General features: G+C 46.4%; 1 protein-coding gene across 8 annotated transcripts in view; it reads right to left on the bottom strand.

Moving 5' to 3' along the window:
- Positions 1–499: 499 nt before the first annotated feature.
- The window catches only part of ltbp1 (latent transforming growth factor beta binding protein 1), a 147,131-nt gene continuing 124,736 nt past the window's right edge, over positions 500–22,894 (bottom strand). For all 8 annotated transcript variants that reach the window (XM_052498503.1, XM_052498506.1, XM_052498504.1 and 5 more), the window contains 5 exons: positions 21,515–21,655; positions 21,107–21,325; positions 16,590–16,754; positions 14,977–15,126; positions 500–1,728 (listed from right to left, as the gene is read on the bottom strand). In XM_052498503.1, the coding sequence (XP_052354463.1) occupies positions 1,550–1,728; positions 14,977–15,126; positions 16,590–16,754; positions 21,107–21,325; positions 21,515–21,655 (854 nt within the window). In that variant the 3' untranslated portion in view covers positions 500–1,549. The remainder of the gene's footprint in view (positions 1,729–14,976; positions 15,127–16,589; positions 16,755–21,106; positions 21,326–21,514; positions 21,656–22,894) is intronic.

Raw genomic sequence — 22,894 nt, 5'->3', positions numbered from 1 at the left:
CTGATTAGAGAAGGGTCTTGACACCATAATGTTCAGGCCAATTCATATTCTATATGATGCAGAAAACAGGGAGGAGCAAACTTCACCTCTGACCTAGGTATTTCTCTACTGATCAACCAGTTCATGTTAAGTGAAGTGTGGTCTCACCCTGAGCCTGAGTCTACACAGGCTAATAATAGCACTGGTCTGAGGGTTATATGGAGTGACTAAAATAATGAACATTAACAATATGAATATAATACGAATTTACAATATGCAAAGACTAGTGTTGGAAAGGTATGATAGAACATGTCTTGTTAGTATGTATCCACAGTTAATTAGTAACCACAGTTGTGAAGTCGTAAAGACCACCCATTTCTTTTGTGCACATTGTAGTCGAACTTATCTAAACGGGCATGTGTCATATGTCACGACTATATGGTTCTTCTAGGTACAGCTATTGTGCACAATGTGAATAGGTCTTTGTCACTTCTAATAATAAAGGCCATCACATACCAGCCAGTATAAATATCACCATTTGTGATTTATTACCAGGGGTTTAATATACATAGTAATATGAATATTCATACAAGAGCTATTTTTCATGTACAAATTACAAATACATAAACTGGTTTCTCAACTCTTCTGTTTAAATGTACAAAATTTCTCCCACGGCTGTCCCATAGCAGCTTTGCAACCTGGCAAGACTTTTACACATTGCAGTAAAATGCTGAAAAATATTTCATTAAAGTATGAAAAAAAATTAAGCAAAACTTCATTTAATTTTTGTTCAATGAAATAAAACAATATCTCAAGAAAATAAATGAAAGAGTAGGGAATATGACTGCTCCACAGGGCAGGCAAGAGAATAAAACCAAACAAATCCAAAAATAAAACAAAAAAATAAAAACCTGCTATTGTCCAATGTCCCAGACACAGAAGTAGTTTTGTGTTTGCATTTATAATTAATACAAAAAATGCCTAGAAAAAAAGCTTATTCCAAAGAATTTACATGAACAACATTCTATTACAGTAATGTGCATACTGCATGTTTGTGTGAAGCCACAGAGCAAAGATCAGATGGCTGTCCATCCATGGCCAGGCAAGCAGTCCTCCGCAGTCACCGTACAAGGAGGAGGAAGAGAAGGGCTGGAAAGAAGAGGGAGAACGGGGAAAACGAAAGGATGGCTGGCCTCTTCACTGAATTAAATATCCACACACAAGGCATTTTGGACTGGGTAGAAAATAAAACGTTATCCCCCAGTAGGAGTTCATAGGGTTTGTCGTTACATTAGGAGAGCGAATGCTCCTCTAGCGTGCATAAGCTCCTTTTAATATAAAAAATAAAACGGACAAAAACCAGACAAAACAAACATACATTTTATACAATGCTGTGTTTCTCCTCCGCACACAGGCACCACATAGTAGGTTAAATTTGATCTTTATCTCAAGTAAATTATTTTTGTTGTTTTATTTAGTGTGTTTTTATACAGTGCAGAGTATATGGGCTTGGATTAAATAAGTGTATTTTGTTTAGTGTTTTGTGTTTCCCTCTAGTGGCTGTGGGGGCTCACTCCCTCTCTGTGGCCACTGCTGCCTCCCCCTGTTCCCTGGCCACACAGTAGTTAGGCCGCTCAGAGGGGGTGTATCCCGGCAGGCACACACACTTGTAGGATCCTTGCGTGTTGATACATTTGGAGTTCTTGCAGAGGGACATCCGGTTGTTGAGCTCAGAACACTCATTCACATCTGTGTAAAAGAGAGGAGGGGAATCATGTTAGCAGTATACATACACTACCATGAGAAACAGAGGCCTCACAAGTCCTCAACTGGCAGCTTCATTAAATAGTCCCCTGCAAAACACCAGTCTCAACGTCAACAGTGAAGAGGCGACTCCGGGATGCTGGCCTTCAAGGCAGAGTTCCTCTGTCCAGAGCCTGTGTTCATTTGCAATTCTTAATCTTTTCTTTTTATTGGTCAGTCTGACATATTACTTTTTCTTTGCAACTCTGCCTAGAAGGCCAGCATCCCGGAGTCACGTCTTTGAATGTTGATGTTGAGACTGGTGTTTTGCGTGTACTATTTAATGAAGCTGCCAGTTGAGGACTTGTGAGGCGTCTGCTTTTCAAACCAGACACTAATGTACTTGTCCTCTTGCTCAGTTGTGCACCGGGGCCTTCCACTCCTCTTTCTATTCTGGTTAGAGCCATTTTGCGCTGTTCTGTGAAGGGAGTAGTACACAGAGTTGTACGAGATATTCAGTTTCTTGACAATTTCTCTCATGGAATAGCCTTCTTTTCTCAGAACAAGAATAAACTGACGAGTTTCAGAAGAAAGTAGTTTGTTTCTGGCGATTTTGAGCCTGTAATCGAACCCACAAATGCTGATGATCCAGATACTCAACTAGTCTAAAGAATGCCAGTTTTATTGCTTCTTTAATCAGGACAACAGTTTTCAACTGTGCTAACACAATTGAAAAAGGGTTTTCTAATGATCAATTAGCCTTTTAAAATTATAAACTTGGATTAGCTAACAATGTGCCATTGGAACACAGGAGTGATGGTTGCTTATAATGTGCCTCTGTACGCCTATGTAGATATTCCATAAAAAATCTGCCGTTTCCAGCTACAATACTCATTTACAATATTAACTGTAAGTGCTGTTATTGTGAAGTGGAAATGTCTAGGAGCAACAATGGCTCAGCTGCAAAATGGTAGGCCACACAAGCTCATAGAACGGGACCGCTGAGTGCTGAAACGTGTAAAAATAATCTGTAACACCCACTACCGAGTTGCAAACTGCCTCTGGAAGACATGAACTATGTGTCGGGAGCTTCATGCAATGGGTTTCCATGGCCGAGCAGCCGCACACAAGTCTATGATCACCAAGGCTGGAGTGGTGTAAAGCTCACCGCCATTGGACTCTGGAGCAATGGAAACTCATTCCCCCGAGTGATGAATCACGCTTCACCAACTGGCAAACCGACAGATGCCAGGAAAACGCTACCTGCCCGAATGCATAGTGCCAACCGTAAAGTTTGGTGGAGGAGGAATAATGGTGTGGGGCGGTTTTTCATGGTTCGGGCTAGGCCCCTTAGTTCCAGTGAAGGGAAATTTTAACACCACAGCATACACAGCATACAGCATACAATGACATTCTTGACGATTCTGGGCTTCTCCAGTTTGGAGAAGGCCCTTTCCTGTTTCAGCATGACAATGCCCCTGTGCACAAAGCAAGGTCCATACAGAAATGGTTTGTCAAGATCGGTGTGGAAGAACTTGACTGGCCTGCACAGAGCCATGACCTCAACCACATCGAACACCTTTGGGATGAACTGGAACGTTGACTGCGAGCCTGACCTAATCACCTAACATCAGTGCCCAACCTCAATAATGCTCTTGTGGCTGAATGGAAACAAGTCCCCGCAACAATGATCCAACATCTAGTGGAAAGCCTTCCCAGAAGAGTGGAGGCTGTTATAGCAGCAAAGGGGTGACCAACTCCATGTTAATGCCCATGATTTTGAAATGAGATGTTCGACGAGCAGGTGTCTACATACTATTGGTCATGTAGTGTACAATTATCTGTACGGTCCCCTCAATTGAGTAGTGCATTTAAAGCACAGATTCAACCACAAAGACCAGGGAGGTTTTAAAAAAAGAGGCAACTATTGATAAATGTGTAAAAAATAAAAATAAAGTAGACATTGAATATCCCTTTTAGCATGGTGAAGTTATTAATTAGGCTTTGGATGTTGTATCAATACACCCAGTCACTACAAAGATACAGGCGTCTTTTCTAACTCAGCTGCCGGAGAGGAAGGAAACTGCTCAGGGATTTCAATATGAGGCCAATGGTGATTTAAAACAGTTTCATAGATTAATGGTTGTGATATGAGAAAACTGTTGTAGTTACTCAACAATACTAAGCTAAATGACTGAGTGAAAAGAAGGAAGCCTGTACAGAATAACAAATATTCCAAAACATGCATCCTGTTTGCAACAAGGCACTTAAGTAATACTGCAAAAAAATATGGAAAAGAAGTAAACATTTTGTCCTGAATACAAAGCGTTATGTTTGGGGCAAATCCAATAACACTGAGTACCACTCTTCATATTGTCAAGCATGGTGGTGGCTGTGTCATATCATGGGTATGGTTGTCATCGGCAAGAAAGTTTTTAAAGATAAAATAAATGGAATAGAATTGACCACAGGCAAAATCTTAGAGGTAAACCTGGTTCAGTCTGCTTTCCAACAGACACTGGGAGACTAGTTCACCTTTCAGCAGGACAATAACCTAAAACACATGGCCAAATCTACACTGGAGTTGCTTAACACCAAAGGTGCTTCTACAAAGTATTGACTCAGGGGTGTGAATACTTACATAAATTAGATATTTCTGTATTTAATTTTCAATAAATTTGCAAACATTTCTAAAAACATATTTTCACTTTGTCATTATTGGTTATTGTGTGTAGATGGGTGAGAATTGTATTTATTTAATAACTTTTGAATTGAGGCTGTAATACAACAAAATGTGGAATAAATCATGGGGTATGAATACTTTCTGAAGGCACTGTACACACTAAGAAGCAGATACTGTAAATGCAATAAGGTAAATTATTCCATCCTCTATACATAAAGACCAAACATATGACCACAGCATCTGATTACATTGTGTTTAATCCCTCTTGAATATACTACAACCAGATACTATAGCAATATAATTATATCTTCATGGTCTATTGGAGGGATTGGCAACTGGTTCAAGGGGACCACAGTGTTCTCTCTTTTCTCTGTGTGCATGTCCAGAGTGATACATTTCAGAAGAAAGAATATCAAACAAGCACTCAAGTTAAAGGGTTGGCAGAATTCCTAGAAACGCTGCGAGGCCTGGTAGTTTAGTTTGGTCTCCTAGAGCAACTGTGCCGCGTTGTTATGGTACATTTGAGTGCAATGTGTATAAAGAGCCCTTTGGGGCTTGTGAGCTAAGTGGCTGGGCTCACCTCGGGGCAGTACTCAGGGCTTAGGGAAAGCGTGGACCACTGGGTGTGTAGTCTGAAGTAGCTACAGAGTGCTGTGTGTGCGTATGTCCAACCGTCATGGTTAGCAAGAAAATACAGTGGCACCATGTAAAATTAAGTTTAAGTGCTGTGGTTGCAGGTTCACCTCATCTGAAGCCTCTTCTTTTAGGGTGATGCTATAGGCCACCAAGATCCAACTGTCAGTATCTGAAGAATAAATGTGTGATGTTAAATAAGGTCTCTGATGCTAACAGACCTCGGTCTTGGTGATCTGAACATTGACTGGTTGTCATCGAGTTGTCCTCTCAAAAGAAACCTTTAACTATGATTATCACTCAACCAATTAGAATGTATACCAATAGTATTGGATCTCTGACATCTACTTGTATTGATCATATCTACAGTTGAAGTCGGAAGTTTACATGCACCATTTAAACTCAAGTTTTTCACAATTCCTGACATTTAATCCTAGTAAAAAGTCCCTGTCTTAGTCTGCCTGTCAGTTAGGATCACCACTTTATTTTAATTATGTGAAATGTCAGAATAATAGTAGAGAGAATTATTTATTTCAGCTTTTATTTCTTTCATCACATTCCCAGTGGGTCAGAAGTTTACATACACTCAATTAGTACTTGGAAGCATTGCCTTAAAAATGTTTAACTTAGTCTCCTGGGTGGCACAGTGGTCTAGGGCACTGCGTCGCAGTGCTAGCTGTGCCACCAGGCTCTGTCGCAGCCGGCCGCGACCGGGAGGTCCATGGGGCAACGCACAATTGGCCTAGCGTCGTCCGGGTTAGGGAGGGTTTGGCTGGTAGGGATATCCTTGTCTCATCGCACACTAGCGGTAAAATAAAAATAAAAAACAAACTTAACTCGGGCAAAACTTTTTGGGTAGCCTTCCACAAGCTTCCTACAATAAGTTGGGTGAATTTTGGCCCATTCCTCCTGACAGAGCTGGTGTAACCGTGTCAGGTTTGTAGGCCTCCTTGCTCACACATGCTTTTTCAGTTCTGCCCACAAATTGTCTGTAGGATTGAGGTCAGGGCTTTGTGATGGCCACTCCAATACCTTGACTTTGTTGTCCTTAAGCTATTTTGCCACAAGTTTGGAAGTATGCTTGGGGTCATTGTCCATTTGGAAGACCCATTTGTGACATTCTGACTGACGACTTGAGATGTTGCTTCAATATATCCACATATTTTTCCTTCCTCATGATGCCATCTATTTTGTGAAGTGCACCAGTCCCTCCTCCCACAGCAAAGCACCCCCACAACATGATGCTGCCACCCCCGTGCTTCACGGTTGGGATGGTGTTCTTCGGCTTGCAAGCCTCCCCCTTTTAACTACAAACATAAAGATGGTCATTATGGCCAAACAGTTCTATATTTGTTTCATCAGACCAGAGGACATTTCTCCAGAAAGTACGATCTTTGTCCCCATGTGCAGTTGCAAACCAGAGTCTGGCTTTTTTTATGGTGGTTTTGGAGCAGTGGCTTCTTCCTTGCTGAGTGACCTTTCAGGTTATGTCGATATAGGACTCGTTTTTACTGTGAATATAGATAATTTTGTACCCGTTTCCTCCAGCATCTTCACAAGGTCCTTTTCTGTTGTTCTGGGATTGATTTGCACTTTTCGCACCACAGTACGTTCATCTCTAGGAGGCAGAACGCGTCTCCTTCCTGAGCGGTATGACGGCTGCGTGGTCCCATGGTGTTTATACTTGCGTACTATTGTTGTACTGATGAATGTGGCACCTTCAAGCATTTGGAAACTGCTCCCAATGATAAACCAGACTTGTGGATATCTACAATATTTTTTCTGAGGTCTTGGCTGATTTCTTTTGATTTTCACCTGATGTCAAGCAAAGAGACACAGAGTTTGAAGGTCGGCCTTGAAATACATTCACAGGTACACCTCCAATTGACTCAAATTATGTCAATTAGCCTATCAGAAGCTTCTAAAGCCATGACATCATGTTCTGGAATTTTCCAAGCTGTTTAAAGGCTCAGTCAACTTAGTGTATATAAACTTCTGACCCACTGGAATTGTGATACAGTGAATTATAAGTGAAATTATCTGTCTGTCAACAATTGTTGGAAAAATTACTTGTGTCATGCACAAAGTAGGTGTCCTAACCGACTTGCCAAAACAATAGTTTGTTAACAAGAAATTTGTGGACTGGTTGAAAAACAAGTTTTAATGACTCCAACCTAAGTGTATGTAAACTTCCGACTGCAACTGTATATTACGATACGCTTCTAAGCTGTGGGAGGATCAGCTCCTACAATTTTGGGACGATTTTCTTCATTTTAGATTCAAAAGCAGCGCAGCGTCATCCCACATTGTATTATCCACTTCATATTCTGATATGTTTTGTATTTATGTTTATTTCACTGTTTTTTTGTGTTCGGAATAGAACAGATACTATTGCATCAAATCAAAATCAAATCAAATTTATTTGTCACATACACATGGTTAGCAGATGTTAATGCGAGTGTAGCGAAATGCTTGTGCTTCTAGTTCCGACAATGCAGTAATAACCAACGAGTAATCGAACCTAACAATTCCAAAACTACTTATACACACAAGTGTAAGGGATAAAGAATATGTACATGAAGATATATGAATGAGTGATGGTACAGAGCGGCATAGGCAAGATGCAGTAGATGGTATCGAGTACAGCATATACATATGAGATGAGTATGTAAACAAAGTGGCATTGATTCAAGTGGCAAGTGATACATGTATTATATAAAGATGCAATAGATGAAATAGGGTACAGTATATACATATACATAAGCGATGAGTAATGTAGGGTATGTAAACATTATATTAAGTAGCATTGTTTAAAGTGGCTAGTGATATATTTTCCATCAATTTCCATCAATTCCCATTATTAAAGTGGCTGGAGTTGAGTCAGTGTGTTGCCACTCAATGTTAGTGGTGGCTGTTTAACAGTCTGATGGCCTTGAGATAGAAGCTGTTTTTCAGTCTCTCTGTCCCTGCTTTGATGCATCTGTACTGACCTCACCTTCTGGATGATAGCGGGGTGAACAGGCAGTGGCTCGGGTGGTTGATGTCCTTGATGATCTTTATGGCCTTCCTGTGACATCGGGTGGTGTAGGTGTCCTGGAGGGCAGGTAGTTTGCCCCCGGTGATGCGTTGTGCAGACCTCACTACCCACTGGAGAGCATTACGGTTGTGGGCGGAGCAGTTGCCGTACCAGGCGGTGATACAGCCCAACAGGATGCTCTCGATTGTGCATCTGTAGAATTTTGTGAGTGCTTTTGGTGACAAGCCGAATTTCTTCAGCCTCCTGATGTTGAAGAGGCGCTGCTGCGCCTTCTTCATGATGCTGTCTGTGTGGGCCAATTCAGTTTGTCCGTGATGTGTGCGCCGAGGAACTTAAAACTTACTACCCTCTCCACTACTGTCCCATCGATGTGGATAGGGGGGTGCTCCCTCTGCTGTTTCCTGAACTCCACAATCATCTCCTTTGTTTTGTTGACGTTGAGTGTGAGGTTATTTTCCTGACACCACACTCCAAGGGCCTTCACCTCCTCCCTATAGGCCGTCTCGTCGTTGTTGGTAATCAAGCCTACCACTGTAGTGTCGTCCGCCAACTTGATGATTGAGTTGGAGGCGTGCATGGCCACGCAGTCATGGGTGAACAGGGAGTACAGGAGAGGGCTCAGAACGCACCCTTGTGGGGCCCTAGTGTTGAGGATCAGCGGGGTGGAGATGTTGTTACCTACCCTCACTACCTGGGGGCGGCCCGTCAGGAAGTCCAGTACCAAGTTGCACAGGGCGGGGTCGAGATCCAGGATCTCAAGCTTAATGACGAGTTTGGAGGGTACTATGGTGTTAAATGCTGAGCTGTAGTCGATGAACAGCATTCTCACATTGGTATTTCTCTTGTCGAGATGGGTTAGGGCAGTGTGCAGTGTGGTTGAGATTGCATCGTCTGTGGACTTATTTGGGCGGTAAGCAAATTGGAGTGGGTCTAGGGTGTCAGGTAGGGTCGAGGTGATATGGTCCTTGTCTAGTCTCTCAAAGCACTTCATGATGTTGGAAGTGAGTGCTACGGGGCGGTAATCGTTTAGCTCAGTTACCTTAGCTTTCTTGGGAACAGGGACAATGGTGGCCCTCTTGAAGCATGTGGGAACAGCAGACTGGGATAAGGATTAATTGAATATGTCCGTAAACACACCAGCCAGCTGGTCTGCGCATGCTCTGAGGACGCGGCTGGGGATGCCGTATGGGCCTGCAGCCTTGCGAGGGTTACAGATAGCTGATGTTCTGAAAGAGCTGCAAAATCTGGCCCCCTACAAATCAGCAGGGCTAGACAATCTGGACCCTCTCTTTCTAAAATAAAATTGTTGCAACCCCTATTATTAGCCTGTTCAACCTCTCTTTTGTATCGTCTGAGATTCCAAAAGATTGGAAAGTTGCCGCGGTCATCCCCCTCTTCAAAGGGGGTGACTCTCTAGACCTATATCTATCCTACCTTTCTAAGGTCTTCGAAAGCCAAGTTAACAAACAGATCCCACCACCATACCTTCTCCGCTATGCAATCTGGTTTCAGAGCTGGCCATGGGTGCACCTCAGCCACGCTCAAGGTCCTAAACGACATCATAACCGCCATCGATAAGAGACATTACTGTGCGGCTCTGTCAATCACCACATTCCTATTGGCAGACTCGACTGCCTTGGTTTCTGAAATGATTGCCTCACCTGGTTTACCAACTACTTCTCTGATAGAGTTCAGTGTGTCAAATCGGAGGGCCTGTTGTCCGGACCTCTGGCAGTCTCTACGGAGGTGCCACAGGGTTCAATCCTCGGGCCGACTCTCTTCTCTGTATACATCAATGATGTTGCTCTTGCTGCTGGTGATTCTCTGATACAACTCTACGCAGACGACACCATTCTGTATACTTCTGGCCCCTCTTTGGACACTGTGTTAACTAACCTCCAGATGAGCTTCAATGCCATACAACTCTCCTTCCGTGGCCTCCAACTCATCTTAAACGCAAGTAAAACTAAATGCATGCTATTCAACCGATCACTGCCCGCACCTGCTTGCCCGTTCAGCATCACTACTCTGGACAGCTCTGACTTAGAATACGTGAACAACTACAAATACCTAGGTGTCTGGTTAGACTGTAAACTCTCCTTCCAGACTCACATTAAGCATCTCCAATCTAGAATTGGCTTCCTATATTGCAACAAAGTATCCTTCACTCATGCTGCCAAACATACCCTCGTAAAACTGACCATCCTACCGATCCTCGACTTTGGTGATGTCATCTATAAAAAAAGCCTCCAACACTACTCAACAAACTGGATGCAGTCTATCACAGTGCCATTTGTTTTGTCACCAAAGCCCCATACACTACCCACCATTGCGACCTGTACGCTCTCGTTGGTTGGCCCTCGCTTCATACTCGTCGCCAAACCCACTGGCTACAAGTTATCTACAAGTCTCTGCTAGGTAAAGCCCTGCCCTGCCTTATCTCAGCTCACTGGTCACCATAGCAGCACCCACTCGTAGCACGCGCTCCAGCAGGTATATCTCACTGGTCACCCCCTGGTCTCACTGCTTTTTGTTCTATGTTGCTCTGTCTGTATGCTAAGTCTTGCTTGTCCTATGTTTCTCTGTCTGTATACTCTGTCTTGCTTGTCCTATGTTGCTCTGCGTGTGCTCACTGCTCAATGATTGTCTATATTGTAATTGTTTTTAATAACCTGCCCAGGGACTGCGGTTGAAAATTAGCCAGCTGGCTAAAACCGGCACTTTTACTGAAACGTTGATTAATGTACACTGTCCCTGTAAAAATAAAATAAACTCAAACTCAAAGCCAATTCCTCCTTTGGTCGTCTTTCCTTCCAGTTCTCTGCTGACTGGAACGAACTGCAATAATCTCTGAAGCTGGAGACTCATATCTCCCTCACTAGCTTTAAGCACCAGCTGTCAGAGCAGCTCACAGATCACTGCACCTGTACATAGCCCATCTGTAAACAGCCAATCTATCTACCTACCTCATCCCCATACTGTATTTATTTATTTATCTTGCTCCTTTGCTTGGCCAGGTCGCAGTTGCAAATGAGAACTTGTTCTCAACTAGCCTACCTGGTTAAATAAAGGTGAAATAAACAAATAAAATACAACCCTTTGTGTAAGAGCTATTGAAGATTTAATGGACCCATCCAAAATCCTATCATTAAATAAATTAATGATAATAACAATAAAAAGTGTGGATTTTTCTCCACCCAAATCTGATTCAGAATATTCCATTTTAATAGTCATGCTTGGTTCAATAGCTATAAAAAAAAAAGGAAAAAGATAAAAACTGCACCACCCATAAACCTGCAACTACAAAACCCCAAACACCCCTCTTATCCCACCGTTGTCCTACCGTTCCTACTCCTGGCCACCGGCCTAGTCGGACGGGACTCCTTCCTTCAACACCCCCTGTATCTCTTCTGCTGTGAAATCTTTCACTCCCACTAACTTTTCTGCTGCTACTACTATTAGCTTCTGCTACTTCCTTTCCATCTGCAATGTATAGTTAATTACCATAGCAATGAACGCCAAGAAACCAACCTTGCTAAAACACAAACTGTTTGGGTCTCTCAGTCCTGGCCAACTACTTACTGGTATCCTCTCATGATCCTTCACCCTTTGCCCACCATCCTGCACTTTCCTCACTGCCTCAGCATATGACACTCTTCACTGCTCAAACACTGGCCACCTCAACCTGTCTCACTCGCACAGGACATTTCTGATCCCCAGCAACATGGGCTCCATCCACAATTGAAACACTAATTTGCCTCCAAAACTACACACTCCTTTGTCCCATGCACACTTCTCACACCTTGGCCTTCATCCTACAATACTGCTGCTACATTACCATAACCGTGGCACCTGAAACACCGTAGCAGGTTTGGAACAAACACTTACGGGAAAATTCATATCCTAGCATGACTTTATCAGGCAACCACTCAATATCAAAATTCAAAAGGATAGACAGCCTTCCCCACACCCGTCAACGCAAGTTCTTCCTGTCCACTTTTGTCAGATTCAATCTCTGAACTTCCACTATCTGACTCAATCTCAAGGTTCTCAAGCGATAAAGTAGATATATAACTGATTCCACTTGGCTTGTATTCCGGGAACATAGGTTCATGTTAACGCCATTGTTTCGCCTTCGCATCGTCGCACTTCCTTCCTGGCTCCACTCTGCTTCTAGCTGATGTTCTATGATGGTGTGGCTGGTCCAGTGAGTAACGTTAGCTACCTGTTAATCCACCTCGGCGGGCAGTATCCCGCCCTGAAATCACTATGAATTCTGGATATTGTGGTGTGCTTACAACCAGGAAATATACAGTAGATGGCCCATTTCTACTGGTGAAATGCAAAAGAGCTCATATAGTGCGTATAGTGAGGAAATTCTAGATTTTTATGACATTAAATATTAATAACATATAAATGATTAGAGCCTGTGCTCTTTTAGTCCTTACTACTGAATAGTGTCTGATCCAGGTGGGTAGGAGTCAAAATAAGAATATTGGAAGAGATATGAGACCCGGACACTATCAAAAAAAGGAATAATTCCCAAAATTAGGTTTGAATGCAACATAAAGTTATTTATTAAAATATCATGGGGTCTAAAAAAATCATAGTGCAAGAAAGTGCATAAATGAAAGGTGAAAACTAAACAAACTTTTAGGCCACATATTTCTGGCTTCTATCTCAAGGATAATCTATGAATCTGTAATCCAACAGAATGCATGATCTAGATTATATACATATTAATGGCCATACAGTGCATTCGGAAAGTATTCAAACCTTTTCCCCCTTCTTCAATCTACACACAATATAAAAAAGCAAAAACAGGTTTTTAGAAATGTTTGCATAAAAAACAAATATCACATTTACATAAGTATTCAGACCATTTATTCAGTAATTTGTTGAAGTCCCTTTGGCAGCGATTACAGCCTTGAGTCTTCTTTGGTATGACGCTACTGTACAAGCTTCACCCACCTGTATTTGGGGAGTTTCTCCCATTCTTCTCTGAATATCCTCTCAAGCTCTGTCAGGTTGGATGGGGAGCGTCAGTGCACAGCTATTTTCAGGTTTCCCCAGAGATGTTCGATCGGCTTCAAGTCCAGGCTCTGGCTGGGCCACTCAAGGACATTCAGAGACTTGTCCCGAAGCCACTTCTGCGTTGTCTTGGCTGTGTGCTTAGGGTTGTTGTCCTGTTGGAAGGTGAACCTTCGCCCCAGTCTGAGGTCCTGAGTGCTCTGGAGCAGGTTTTCATCAATGATTTCTCTGTATATTGGTCAGTTCATCTTTCCCTCGATCCTGACTAGTCTCCCAGTCCCTGCCACTGAAAAACATCCGCACAGCATGATGCTACCACCACCATGCTTCCCCGTAGGGATGGTGCCAGGTTTCCGTCAAACGTGAAACTTGGCATTCAGGTCAAAGAGTTCAATCTAGGTTTCATCAGACCAGATAATCTTGTTTCTCATGGTCTGAGCTTGATGATGAATTGGTTATTTGAATCAGAAGTGTAGTGCTTGGGCAAAAACGAGCAACCAGGGGGGGGGCAGGACCAAGTTTTGGAAACCCTGGTATAGACAACCTAGATGGGAAACTATTGAGAATGGTAGGAGACTGTATTGCCACCCCTGTATTTGCCATGTCTTTAATCAAAGCCCGAAAGAGTGTGTATGAAATTCTAAAAATCAACCTTTGCTGGCTCTAACAGCCGCCCATTCAGTTTTCTTCCTGTTCTTAGTAAACTGATGGAGAAAATTGTGTTTGACCAAACACAATGCTATTTTCAAAGAAGTTAACTACTCAGCCATAGTCGCGATAGTAGGGGTGCTGCAGCACCCCCTGATAAATTGAAAAAATATATAAAAAATCACTAATTATATTACTCCTGTGTGAACTAGGGCTTTATTACTCCTCTGTGACAGGACAAAATAATACTCCTCAGCACCCCCAACATCTTCCCGCTGCTATGCTTCCAGCATGCATATAGGGAAGGGCACTTAGTCATCTGAGTTAGTGCAGTACAACCTAACGATTGGTTAAAATAAATGAATAAGAAGATGATAGTTGGAGATGTATTGTTAGATTTCAGTGCAGACTTATTGATCATCATTTTGTTATGGGCTTTACATCACATGGTTGGAGAGTTACTTATCCTATAGAACCCAGAGAGTGTTCTTCAATGGAAGATACTCTAACATCAGATATGTACAGTGAGGTGTCCTTCAGGGCAGTTGCCTTGGGCCATTACTCTTCTCTATTTTTTTTTTTTTACAAATGACTTACCACTTACAATAAGCTAGAATGACTACGTATGCTGATGATCATTGATTCCACAATCTACATGTCAGCACCCACAGCCAGCGAGCTCACTGAGACTCTTTACAAGGACTTAATCACCCCTTCTGATACCAACTAACAATACACTGGTCTTCATTACATATAATACCAAAAGCATTGGATTTTGTTCAAAACATTCTCTAAGACCTAACACTGAACTGGAGATGAGCATAAAGGGTGTGCCTATTATGGAAGTTGAGGAAGCTGAACTCGTAACATTGGATGTTCAGTTATTATGGTCAAGTTGTTGTGAAGATGGGGAGAGGTATGTTCCTCTGTTATCATTTTTATTTGATTTTTTTAATGATTATGCACTGCTCGACAGCAGTTGTTCAGGCTCTGGTCTTGTCCCATCTTGATGACTGTCCGGTAATATGGTCAGGTGAAGCAAAGAAAGAACTAGCAAAGCTGCAGCTATCTCAAAACAGAACAGCACGCCCTGCACTTCACTGCACATGCAGACCTAACATCAACAACATGCATGATAGCCTTTCCAGGTTGAGGGCTGAGGAGAGATTGACTACTTCTCTTCTAGTCCATTTAGTGTGCGTGTCCTCCACCTGTCACTTACCCACACACGCCATGCGGGACATGTCCAGGGTGTACCCGTCGAAGCAGTCGCAGGTGTAGCCCTCCTGTACCCGCACGCAGCGCCCGTTCTCACAGCCGTTCAGAATGCCACACTCTTCCGCTCTCAGGCCCTCAAACGCATCGGACAGGTCTGCAGGATGGAGGAAGTGGGACAGGGGGTAAGAAAGAGGTGTTTTATTCACCCAAGTCAGATGAGGATATAAGTAAGCAAAAAGGCCCGAGGGGGCAGGGTATATGGCCAATATACCACGGCTATGGGCAGCTCTTAAGCCATATACCACACACCCCTGAAGTACCGTATTGCCATTATAAACAGGTTACCAACGTAAATAGAACAGAAAACAAGTCGTTTTGGTATATTATTTACTACGGCTTTCAAGCAATCAGCATCCAGGAGCGAAACTACCCGTTTTATAATGAATGATAATGACTCAAACACCATCATTAAGTTTGCCGATGACAACAGTGGTAGGCCTGATCACCGACAACAACGAGACAGTCTATAGGGAGGAGGTCAGAGACCTGGCCGTGTGGTGCCAGGACAACAACCTCTCCATCAACGTGATCAAGACAAAGGAGATGATTGTGGACTACAAGAAAAGGAGGACTGAGCACACCCCCATTCTCATCGACGGGGCTGTAGTGGAGCAGGTTGAGAGCTTCGAGTTCCTTGGTGTCCACATCACCAACAAACTATCATGTCCAGACACACCAAGACAGCTGTGAAGAGGGAACGACAAAGCCTTTTCCCGCTCAGGAGACTGAAAAGATTTGGCATGGGTCCTCAGATCCTACAGCTGCACCTGTAGAACTGTTCGGCCTCCGACCGCAAGGTACTACAGAGGGTAATGCACACGGCCCAGCACATCACTGGGGTCAAGCTTCCTGCCATCCAGGACCTCTATATCAGGCGGTGTCAGAGGGAGGCCCTAAAAATGGTCAAAGACTCCTGAAACCCTAGTCATAGACTGTTCTCTCTGCTAACGCACGGCAAGCAGTACTGGTACCCCCTGTATATAGCCTCACTATTGTTATTTTATTGCTGCTTTTAAAATATTTGTTACTTCAATGTTTTTACTTATCTATTTTTAACTTAACACTTATTTTTCTTAAAACTGCATTGTTGGTTAAGGGCTTATACTTAAGCATTTCACTGTAAGGTTGTATTCGGCACATGTGACAAATAACATCTGATTTGATTTGACTTATGTAAGATGTGAATGCAGTGAAATTACTTAAGAATGTATACTCACATTAGTATGACAGAAATGTCTTCATTTTAAGTAAAATATTGAGATTTAACTTGCTTGATTAGATACAATAATTTATCATTAATAATAATGTATTTATGACCTTGGAAGACCTTGGTTACACTGAAAATACAGACTAACATGACAACTATTTCTGCCTACCTACAGAAAAATAATTGTGGTCATGACATGTAGTAATTCATATGGACACATGATGGCAGCAACGAGCTATCATTGAGAGAATAGGCAGCTTATCCCAACCTCTCCATCAGCTCCTTATTTTCTCTGCCTGTTTGAGCTTCATCAGTGTGTTTTACAGTGTGGTGGGGACTGGTTCACTCACTCTCCTCGTCCTCGTACAGGGGCAGGGCACCAGGCTGGTCGGGGTGAGGCTCGTAGTCCAGGCTGACCTCGTACTCCTGGACAGGGCCGGCCACGAGGGCATCGCGACCATACGGATGCCCCTGTCCTCCACTCATTGCCACGTTACACATGGAGGCATAGTCCTCTGTGAGATAATGGAGAGAGAGACTGAGACATGACCATCTGACGGAAACGAGAGAGACATACATATCCTCTAAGAGAGAGAAAGAAAAAGAGAAAAAGAGATTGAAAGAGATCGAGACATCTGAAACAAAGAGAGATAAGAGAAGAGAGAGGCTGAGTAGCCTTCTGACCACAGTAGATATGAGGAGCCAGAGAAGGATATCTGCAGCCGTCACTTCTATTCCAACCCAAAGAGAGAAAACATGACAAAAATCTTATACGTTTGATAAATACAACTCTTTTCTGTCATTCTGAGAACTGCAGAACATCCAAAATGGCAACACTTCCATGGTTCTTCCAAGTAATTACATTGCCATCATCACTTGGCTTAGAAGACAGAGGGATATTTGACTAAAGTGAATTACTCTGGTTTGTGGCTAGCGGCTGACTTCCCTACTGAATGTGTCTTTCAACACACAGCACAGCACCTGCTCTGATCCCCCTCCTTCCTGGTTACTGTACTGTGGGAACCTAACCCAGAGTCTTTCATCTGCACACCCTGGCCAGCCATCCCCTACAGTCCCCTGCTAATCCCACGCACCTGCCTGCCTCCGCTCTCTCCCACAAGAACGCCTACACGGGAGACGCATCAGAGAGGGACTGCAGAGAGATCTGGGTGGACCTGATGAGAACAAACGAGCGTATGTTCTGTTCTTGGTCCCTCTATGGAAAGCAGTGGTGAGCTCACACACCTCACACACCTCACACACCTCACACACCTCACACACCTGCATCTGAGTTATTCAGTGAAGATCCGAGTGGGAGATCGGATGTTGGACGAGAAGAAACACTCGCAAATCTTTGAAAACCTAAAAGTGACCCAGACTTCGAAATGTATTATTCTGGATTCTGTCAATGTTTCTGAAAAAACTGCTTTTGTAAAGCGTTGCAAGCGGCAGAAAGAGCAGCTGTAGACCGATGTCGCACAGCTACAATGTTCAAACCAAGCTCTTGTGACTTATCAACGGCACCTACCAAATTGTCGGTTCAACATCATTCTCACACGAAGATACGAATTCCAAGACAAACTGAATTGAAATCACTCAAAACTCACATTTAAAAAATCCCCAACTACAAGTTCCATGTTCCAGTGGGCTGGAATAGCAGTTTATTCAGAGGGAGGTCCCCACGTCCCAGTCCGCAAGTCCCCATAATACACATCGCAGCCCTCCACCCTGGCAGCGTGGTGGGGACACGCATTAGCAACCAGCCCTCCACCCTGGCAGCATGGTGGGGACACGCATTAGCTACCAGCCCTCCACCCTGGCAGCGTGGTGGGGACATGCATCAGCAACCAGCCCTCCACCCTGGCAGCGTGGTGGGGACACGCATCAGCAACCAGCCCTCCACCCTGGCAGCGTGGTGGGGACACGCATTAGCAACCAGCCCTCCACCCTGGCAGCGTGGTGGGGACATGCATTCGCAACCAGCCCTCCACCCTGGCAGCGTGGTGGGGACCCTTCGCAACCAGCCCTCCACCCTGGCAGCGTGGTGGGGACACGCAACCAGCCCTCCACCCTGGCAGCGTGGTGGGGACATGCATTCGCAACCAGCCCTCCACCCTGGCAGCGTGGTGGGGACACGCATTCGCAACCAGCCCTCCACCCTGGCAGCGTGGTGGGGACATGCATTCGCAACCAGCCCTCCACCCTGGCAGAGTGGTGGGGACACGCATTCGCAACCAGCCCTCCACCCTGGCAGCGTGGTGGGGACACGCATTAGCTACCAGCCCTCCACCCTGGCAGCGTGGTGGGGACACGCATTAGCAACCAGCCCTCCACCCTGGCAGCGTGGTGGGGACACGCATTAGCTACCAGCCCTCCACCCTGGCAGCGTGGTGGGGACACGCATTCGCAACCAGCCCTCCACCCTGGCAGCGTGGTGGGGACACGCATTAGCAACCAGCCCTCCACCCTGGCAGCGTGGTGGGGACACGCATTAGCAACCAGCCCTCCACCCTGGCAGCGTGGTGGGGACACGCATTCGCAACCAGCCCTCCACCCTGGCAGCGTGGTGGGGACACGCATTCGCAACCAGCCCTCCACCCTGGCAGAGTGGTGGGGACACGCATTCGCAACCAGCCCTCCACCCTGGCAGCGTGGTGGGGACACGCATTAGCAACCAGCCCTCCACCCTGGCAGCGTGGTGGGGACACGCATTAGCAACCAGCCCTCCACCCTGGCAGCGTGGTGGGGACACGCATTCGCAACCAGCCCTCCACCCTGGCAGCGTGGTGGGGACACGCATTCGCAACCAGCCCTCCACCCTGGCAGCGTGGTGGGGACACGCATTAGCAACCAGCCCTCCACCCTGGCAGCGTGGTGGGGACACGCATCAGCAACCAGCCCTCCACCCTGGCAGCGTGGTGGGGCATCCGCAACCAGCCCTCCACCCTGGCAGCGTGGTGGGGACACGCATTAGCAACCAGCCCTCCACCCTGGCAGCGTGGTGGGGACACGCATCAGCAACCAGCCCTCCACCCTGGCAGCGTGGTGGGGACACGCATCAGCAACCAGCCCTCCACCCTGGCAGCGTGGTGGGGATACGCATCAGCAACCAGCCCTCCACCCTGGCAGCGTGGTGGGGCAGCTACCAGCCCTCCACCCTGGCAGCGTGGTGGGACATGCATTCGCAACCAGCCCTCCACCCTGGCAGCGTGGTGGGAACATGCATTCGCAACCAGCCCTCCACCCTGGCAGCGTGGTGGGGACACGCATTCGCAACCAGCCCTCCACCCTGGCAGCGTGGTGGGGACACGCATTCGCAACCAGCCCTCCACCCTGGCAGCGTGGTGGGGCGTGGCAGCGTGGTGGGGACATGCATTCACAACCAGCCCTCCACCCTGGCAGCGTGGTGGGGACACGCATTCGCAACCAGCCCTCCACCCTGGCAGCGTGGTGGGGACATGCATTCGCAACCAGCCCTCCACCCTGGCAGCGTGGTGGGGACACGCAACCAGCCTGTGGTCCTTCTGTAGCTCAGTTGGTAGAGCATGGCGCTTGTAACGCCAGGGAAGTGGGTTCAATCCCCGGGACCACCCATACGTAGAATGTATGCACACCTCGCTTTGGATAAAAGCGTCTGCTAAATGGCATATATTATTATTATTATTATAGCCCTCCACCCTGGCAGCGTGGTGGGGACACGCAGAGTGGTGGGGACACGCATTCGCAACCAGCCCTCCACCCTGGCAGCGTGGTGGGGACACGCATTAGCAACCAGCCCTCCACCCTGGCAGCGTGGTGGGGACACGCATTAGCAACCAGCCCTCCACCCTGGCAGCGTGGTGGGGACACGCATTCGCAACCAGCCCTCCACCCTGGCAGCGTGGTGGGGACACGCATTCGCAACCAGCCCTCCACCCTGGCAGCGTGGTGGGGACACGCATCAGCAACCAGCCCTCCACCCTGGCAGCGTGGTGGGGACACGCATCAGCAACCAGCCCTCCACCCTGGCAGCGTGGTGGGGACACGCATCCGCAACCAGCCCTCCACCCTGGCAGCGTGGTGGGGACACGCATTAGCAACCAGCCCTCCACCCTGGCAGCGTGGTGGGGACACGCATCAGCAACCAGCCCTCCACCCTGGCAGCGTGGTGGGGACACGCATCAGCAACCAGCCCTCCACCCTGGCAGCGTGGTGGGGACACGCATCAGCAACCAGCCCTCCACCCTGGCAGCGTGGTGGGGACACGCATCAGCAACCAGCCCTCCACCCTGGCAGCGTGGTGGGGACACGCATCAGCAACCAGCCCTCCACCCTGGCAGCGTGGTGGGGACACGCATCAGCAACCAGCCCTCCACCCTGGCAGCGTGGTGGGGACACGCATCAGCAACCAGCCCTCCACCCTGGCAGCGTGGTGAGGACACGCATCAGCAACCAGCCCTCCACCCTGGCAGCGTGGTGAGGACACACATCAGCAACCAGCCCTCCCTGCCTAGACACAGGGGAGTGGAAAAGGGGAGTGGTAGAGGATTGGCCCCAGGGCAGGCTAGATCTCGGAGCCTCCAGGGGACAGGAGCATTAGAAGGCAGCTGGAAGAGGCCAAGCCTAATGAGGTGTCACTAGTCCTGGGTATGAGGTCTGAAAGGGCCTGGTCCACCACAGCAAGGACCACGTCTGGTTCAAGCACTGACCACCATAATCACTCTGAGACCAGCTGTATGGGGTTCTATAATATACCTCACACGAGACTGGATGAAGAAGCATTTACCTAAAAGTTAGCTCTATTCACAAGGGATAATAGGTCATGGATAAAGTCATTATAACAGTAGCGTTGATAGATGGACATGAATGCTGGTGTGGTTTGTAGTACCTGTGTTCTTGAGGGGGCAGAGGGTACAGTCCATGCCCCAGGCCTCTCCAAACAGACAGCAACACTCTGTGTATGTGGTCTTTCTGTTGGCAAGGGGCTTGGTGCAGGTCAGCGTGTCTGTCAGAGTGTCTGTCAGAGTGTCTGTCAGATTGTCTGTCAGATTGTCTGTTACCGTCTGCCAGCAAACACCCTGGTAGCCAGTCTGCTCACCATGTTGCTCTGCAACAGACACAGTACATCTCAATCACAATCGTTACCTCACTATGAAACACACAATACGGTCTGACAAGTTATACGATCTCCACGAGAAAGACCTTTTTAAAAACGTGTTTACGAAAACAGAGACAATATAAGAGCATGCTAACCTTAAACCATGCTTATTTTAGCATCCTTCCTAAGGGTTCTTACCTGCCACGTCAGGGGCGATCACACAGCTCCTGTTGTCAGAGTCCAACACCATCGGGTGTGTACAGAAACACATGTAGGAGCCATGTGTGTTCAAACACACTCCCTCCACACAGCTAGACACCTCCTGACACTCATCAATATCTGTGGGGGAAGGGGGGGGGGAGTGGAGACAAATATTTGAAAAGGTGCTGTTGGGAGTTCTGTCGTCTCAGCCCGATTCCCTTAATGAAACGCAGTCCGCACGCCTGCCGCACAAACACACAGCCATTTACACTCATTAACCTATCCAATTAAGCATCCACTTACATAGAACGGAGACAGAAATGCTTCAATTTAGGAATCAGGCTAATAAACTGCATTTTCTATTTCCTATTGATGAGAGGGCAAATCCATTTTCCTTGTGTTAGTAAAACAAAAAGTATGTGTCAGAGACAGTATGCTAGACAGTAAACATGTTTTTGTGAATGATAGCTCAACTACTACAGCTTCAAGGGGGTTGTTTGCAGGTGTTGGGACAAATACACCTCGTATTTGGATTGTGTGTCAGCCCCAAAAGGAAAGACATGTATTTCTGAAATGTGCAGCCACAGCAAACGCATTAGATACACATCAGGCCTGTGGTTTCATAATTGCTGAGGAAATGAATGAACAAAAAAAAAAAACATATCCACCCAGACATACAACTGAAATACACATCCACTCAATATTCTACACTTTCAAAAATACCCCTCCATCCCTTTTAAGAAATATCCTCATATCCCAAATAGAACACTGCCATAAGACTGGTTGGTGGTGGTTGGTTTCTCTAGTCCACGCGTAACGGGGTAAAACCAGGACCGTCCGGGGTACAGGCCAAACCTCTGCTGGAGCCTCCGCCCAGTCTCAGCCTGTCCAAATAATCCAACACAAATGTGGTGGAACTCCGCAGGCGGACCACAGGCATCCTGCACTTGTGTCCCGGGGCCAAGGGTGCGGTGTGGGGCCCGGCAGAGGGCCAGGGTCCCTCCAGTGTGGCTCGGTTGGTGGTTTGGGACTTGCTGCCTGGGCCTGCTGGGTTTGGCACATAGGTCACCGCAGTCTGGCCCTGCGTCACCCCCAAGGTGTCCCGTGTCCCCGCCCTGCCTCTCACCAGGCCATGACCCTACCTAACCCAGGGAGGGGCCCCACCCTACACACCCCTGGCCAGCCAGCCAACACACAGGCTGTGGTACAGCACTACTAACTTTTAATGTGTGTGGACAGTTTAATGACACAGGGCTGTGGAAATGGCATATTAGTAGACTGAGGGCTATTGATTCCAATCTTTCGAATGTCGCAAAAAATGGCATCATGTTGTGAGTAAATCAAATATGTTTGGGTTTAATTAATACTAACTAATGT

This window comes from Oncorhynchus keta, chromosome 36 (genome assembly GCF_023373465.1).
Source record: "Oncorhynchus keta strain PuntledgeMale-10-30-2019 chromosome 36, Oket_V2, whole genome shotgun sequence".
NCBI classification, from domain to species: Eukaryota; Metazoa; Chordata; class Actinopteri; order Salmoniformes; family Salmonidae; genus Oncorhynchus; species Oncorhynchus keta.
The sequence above is the reverse complement of the archived record's forward strand: the minus strand, read 5'-3'. Positions and strand labels throughout refer to the sequence as shown.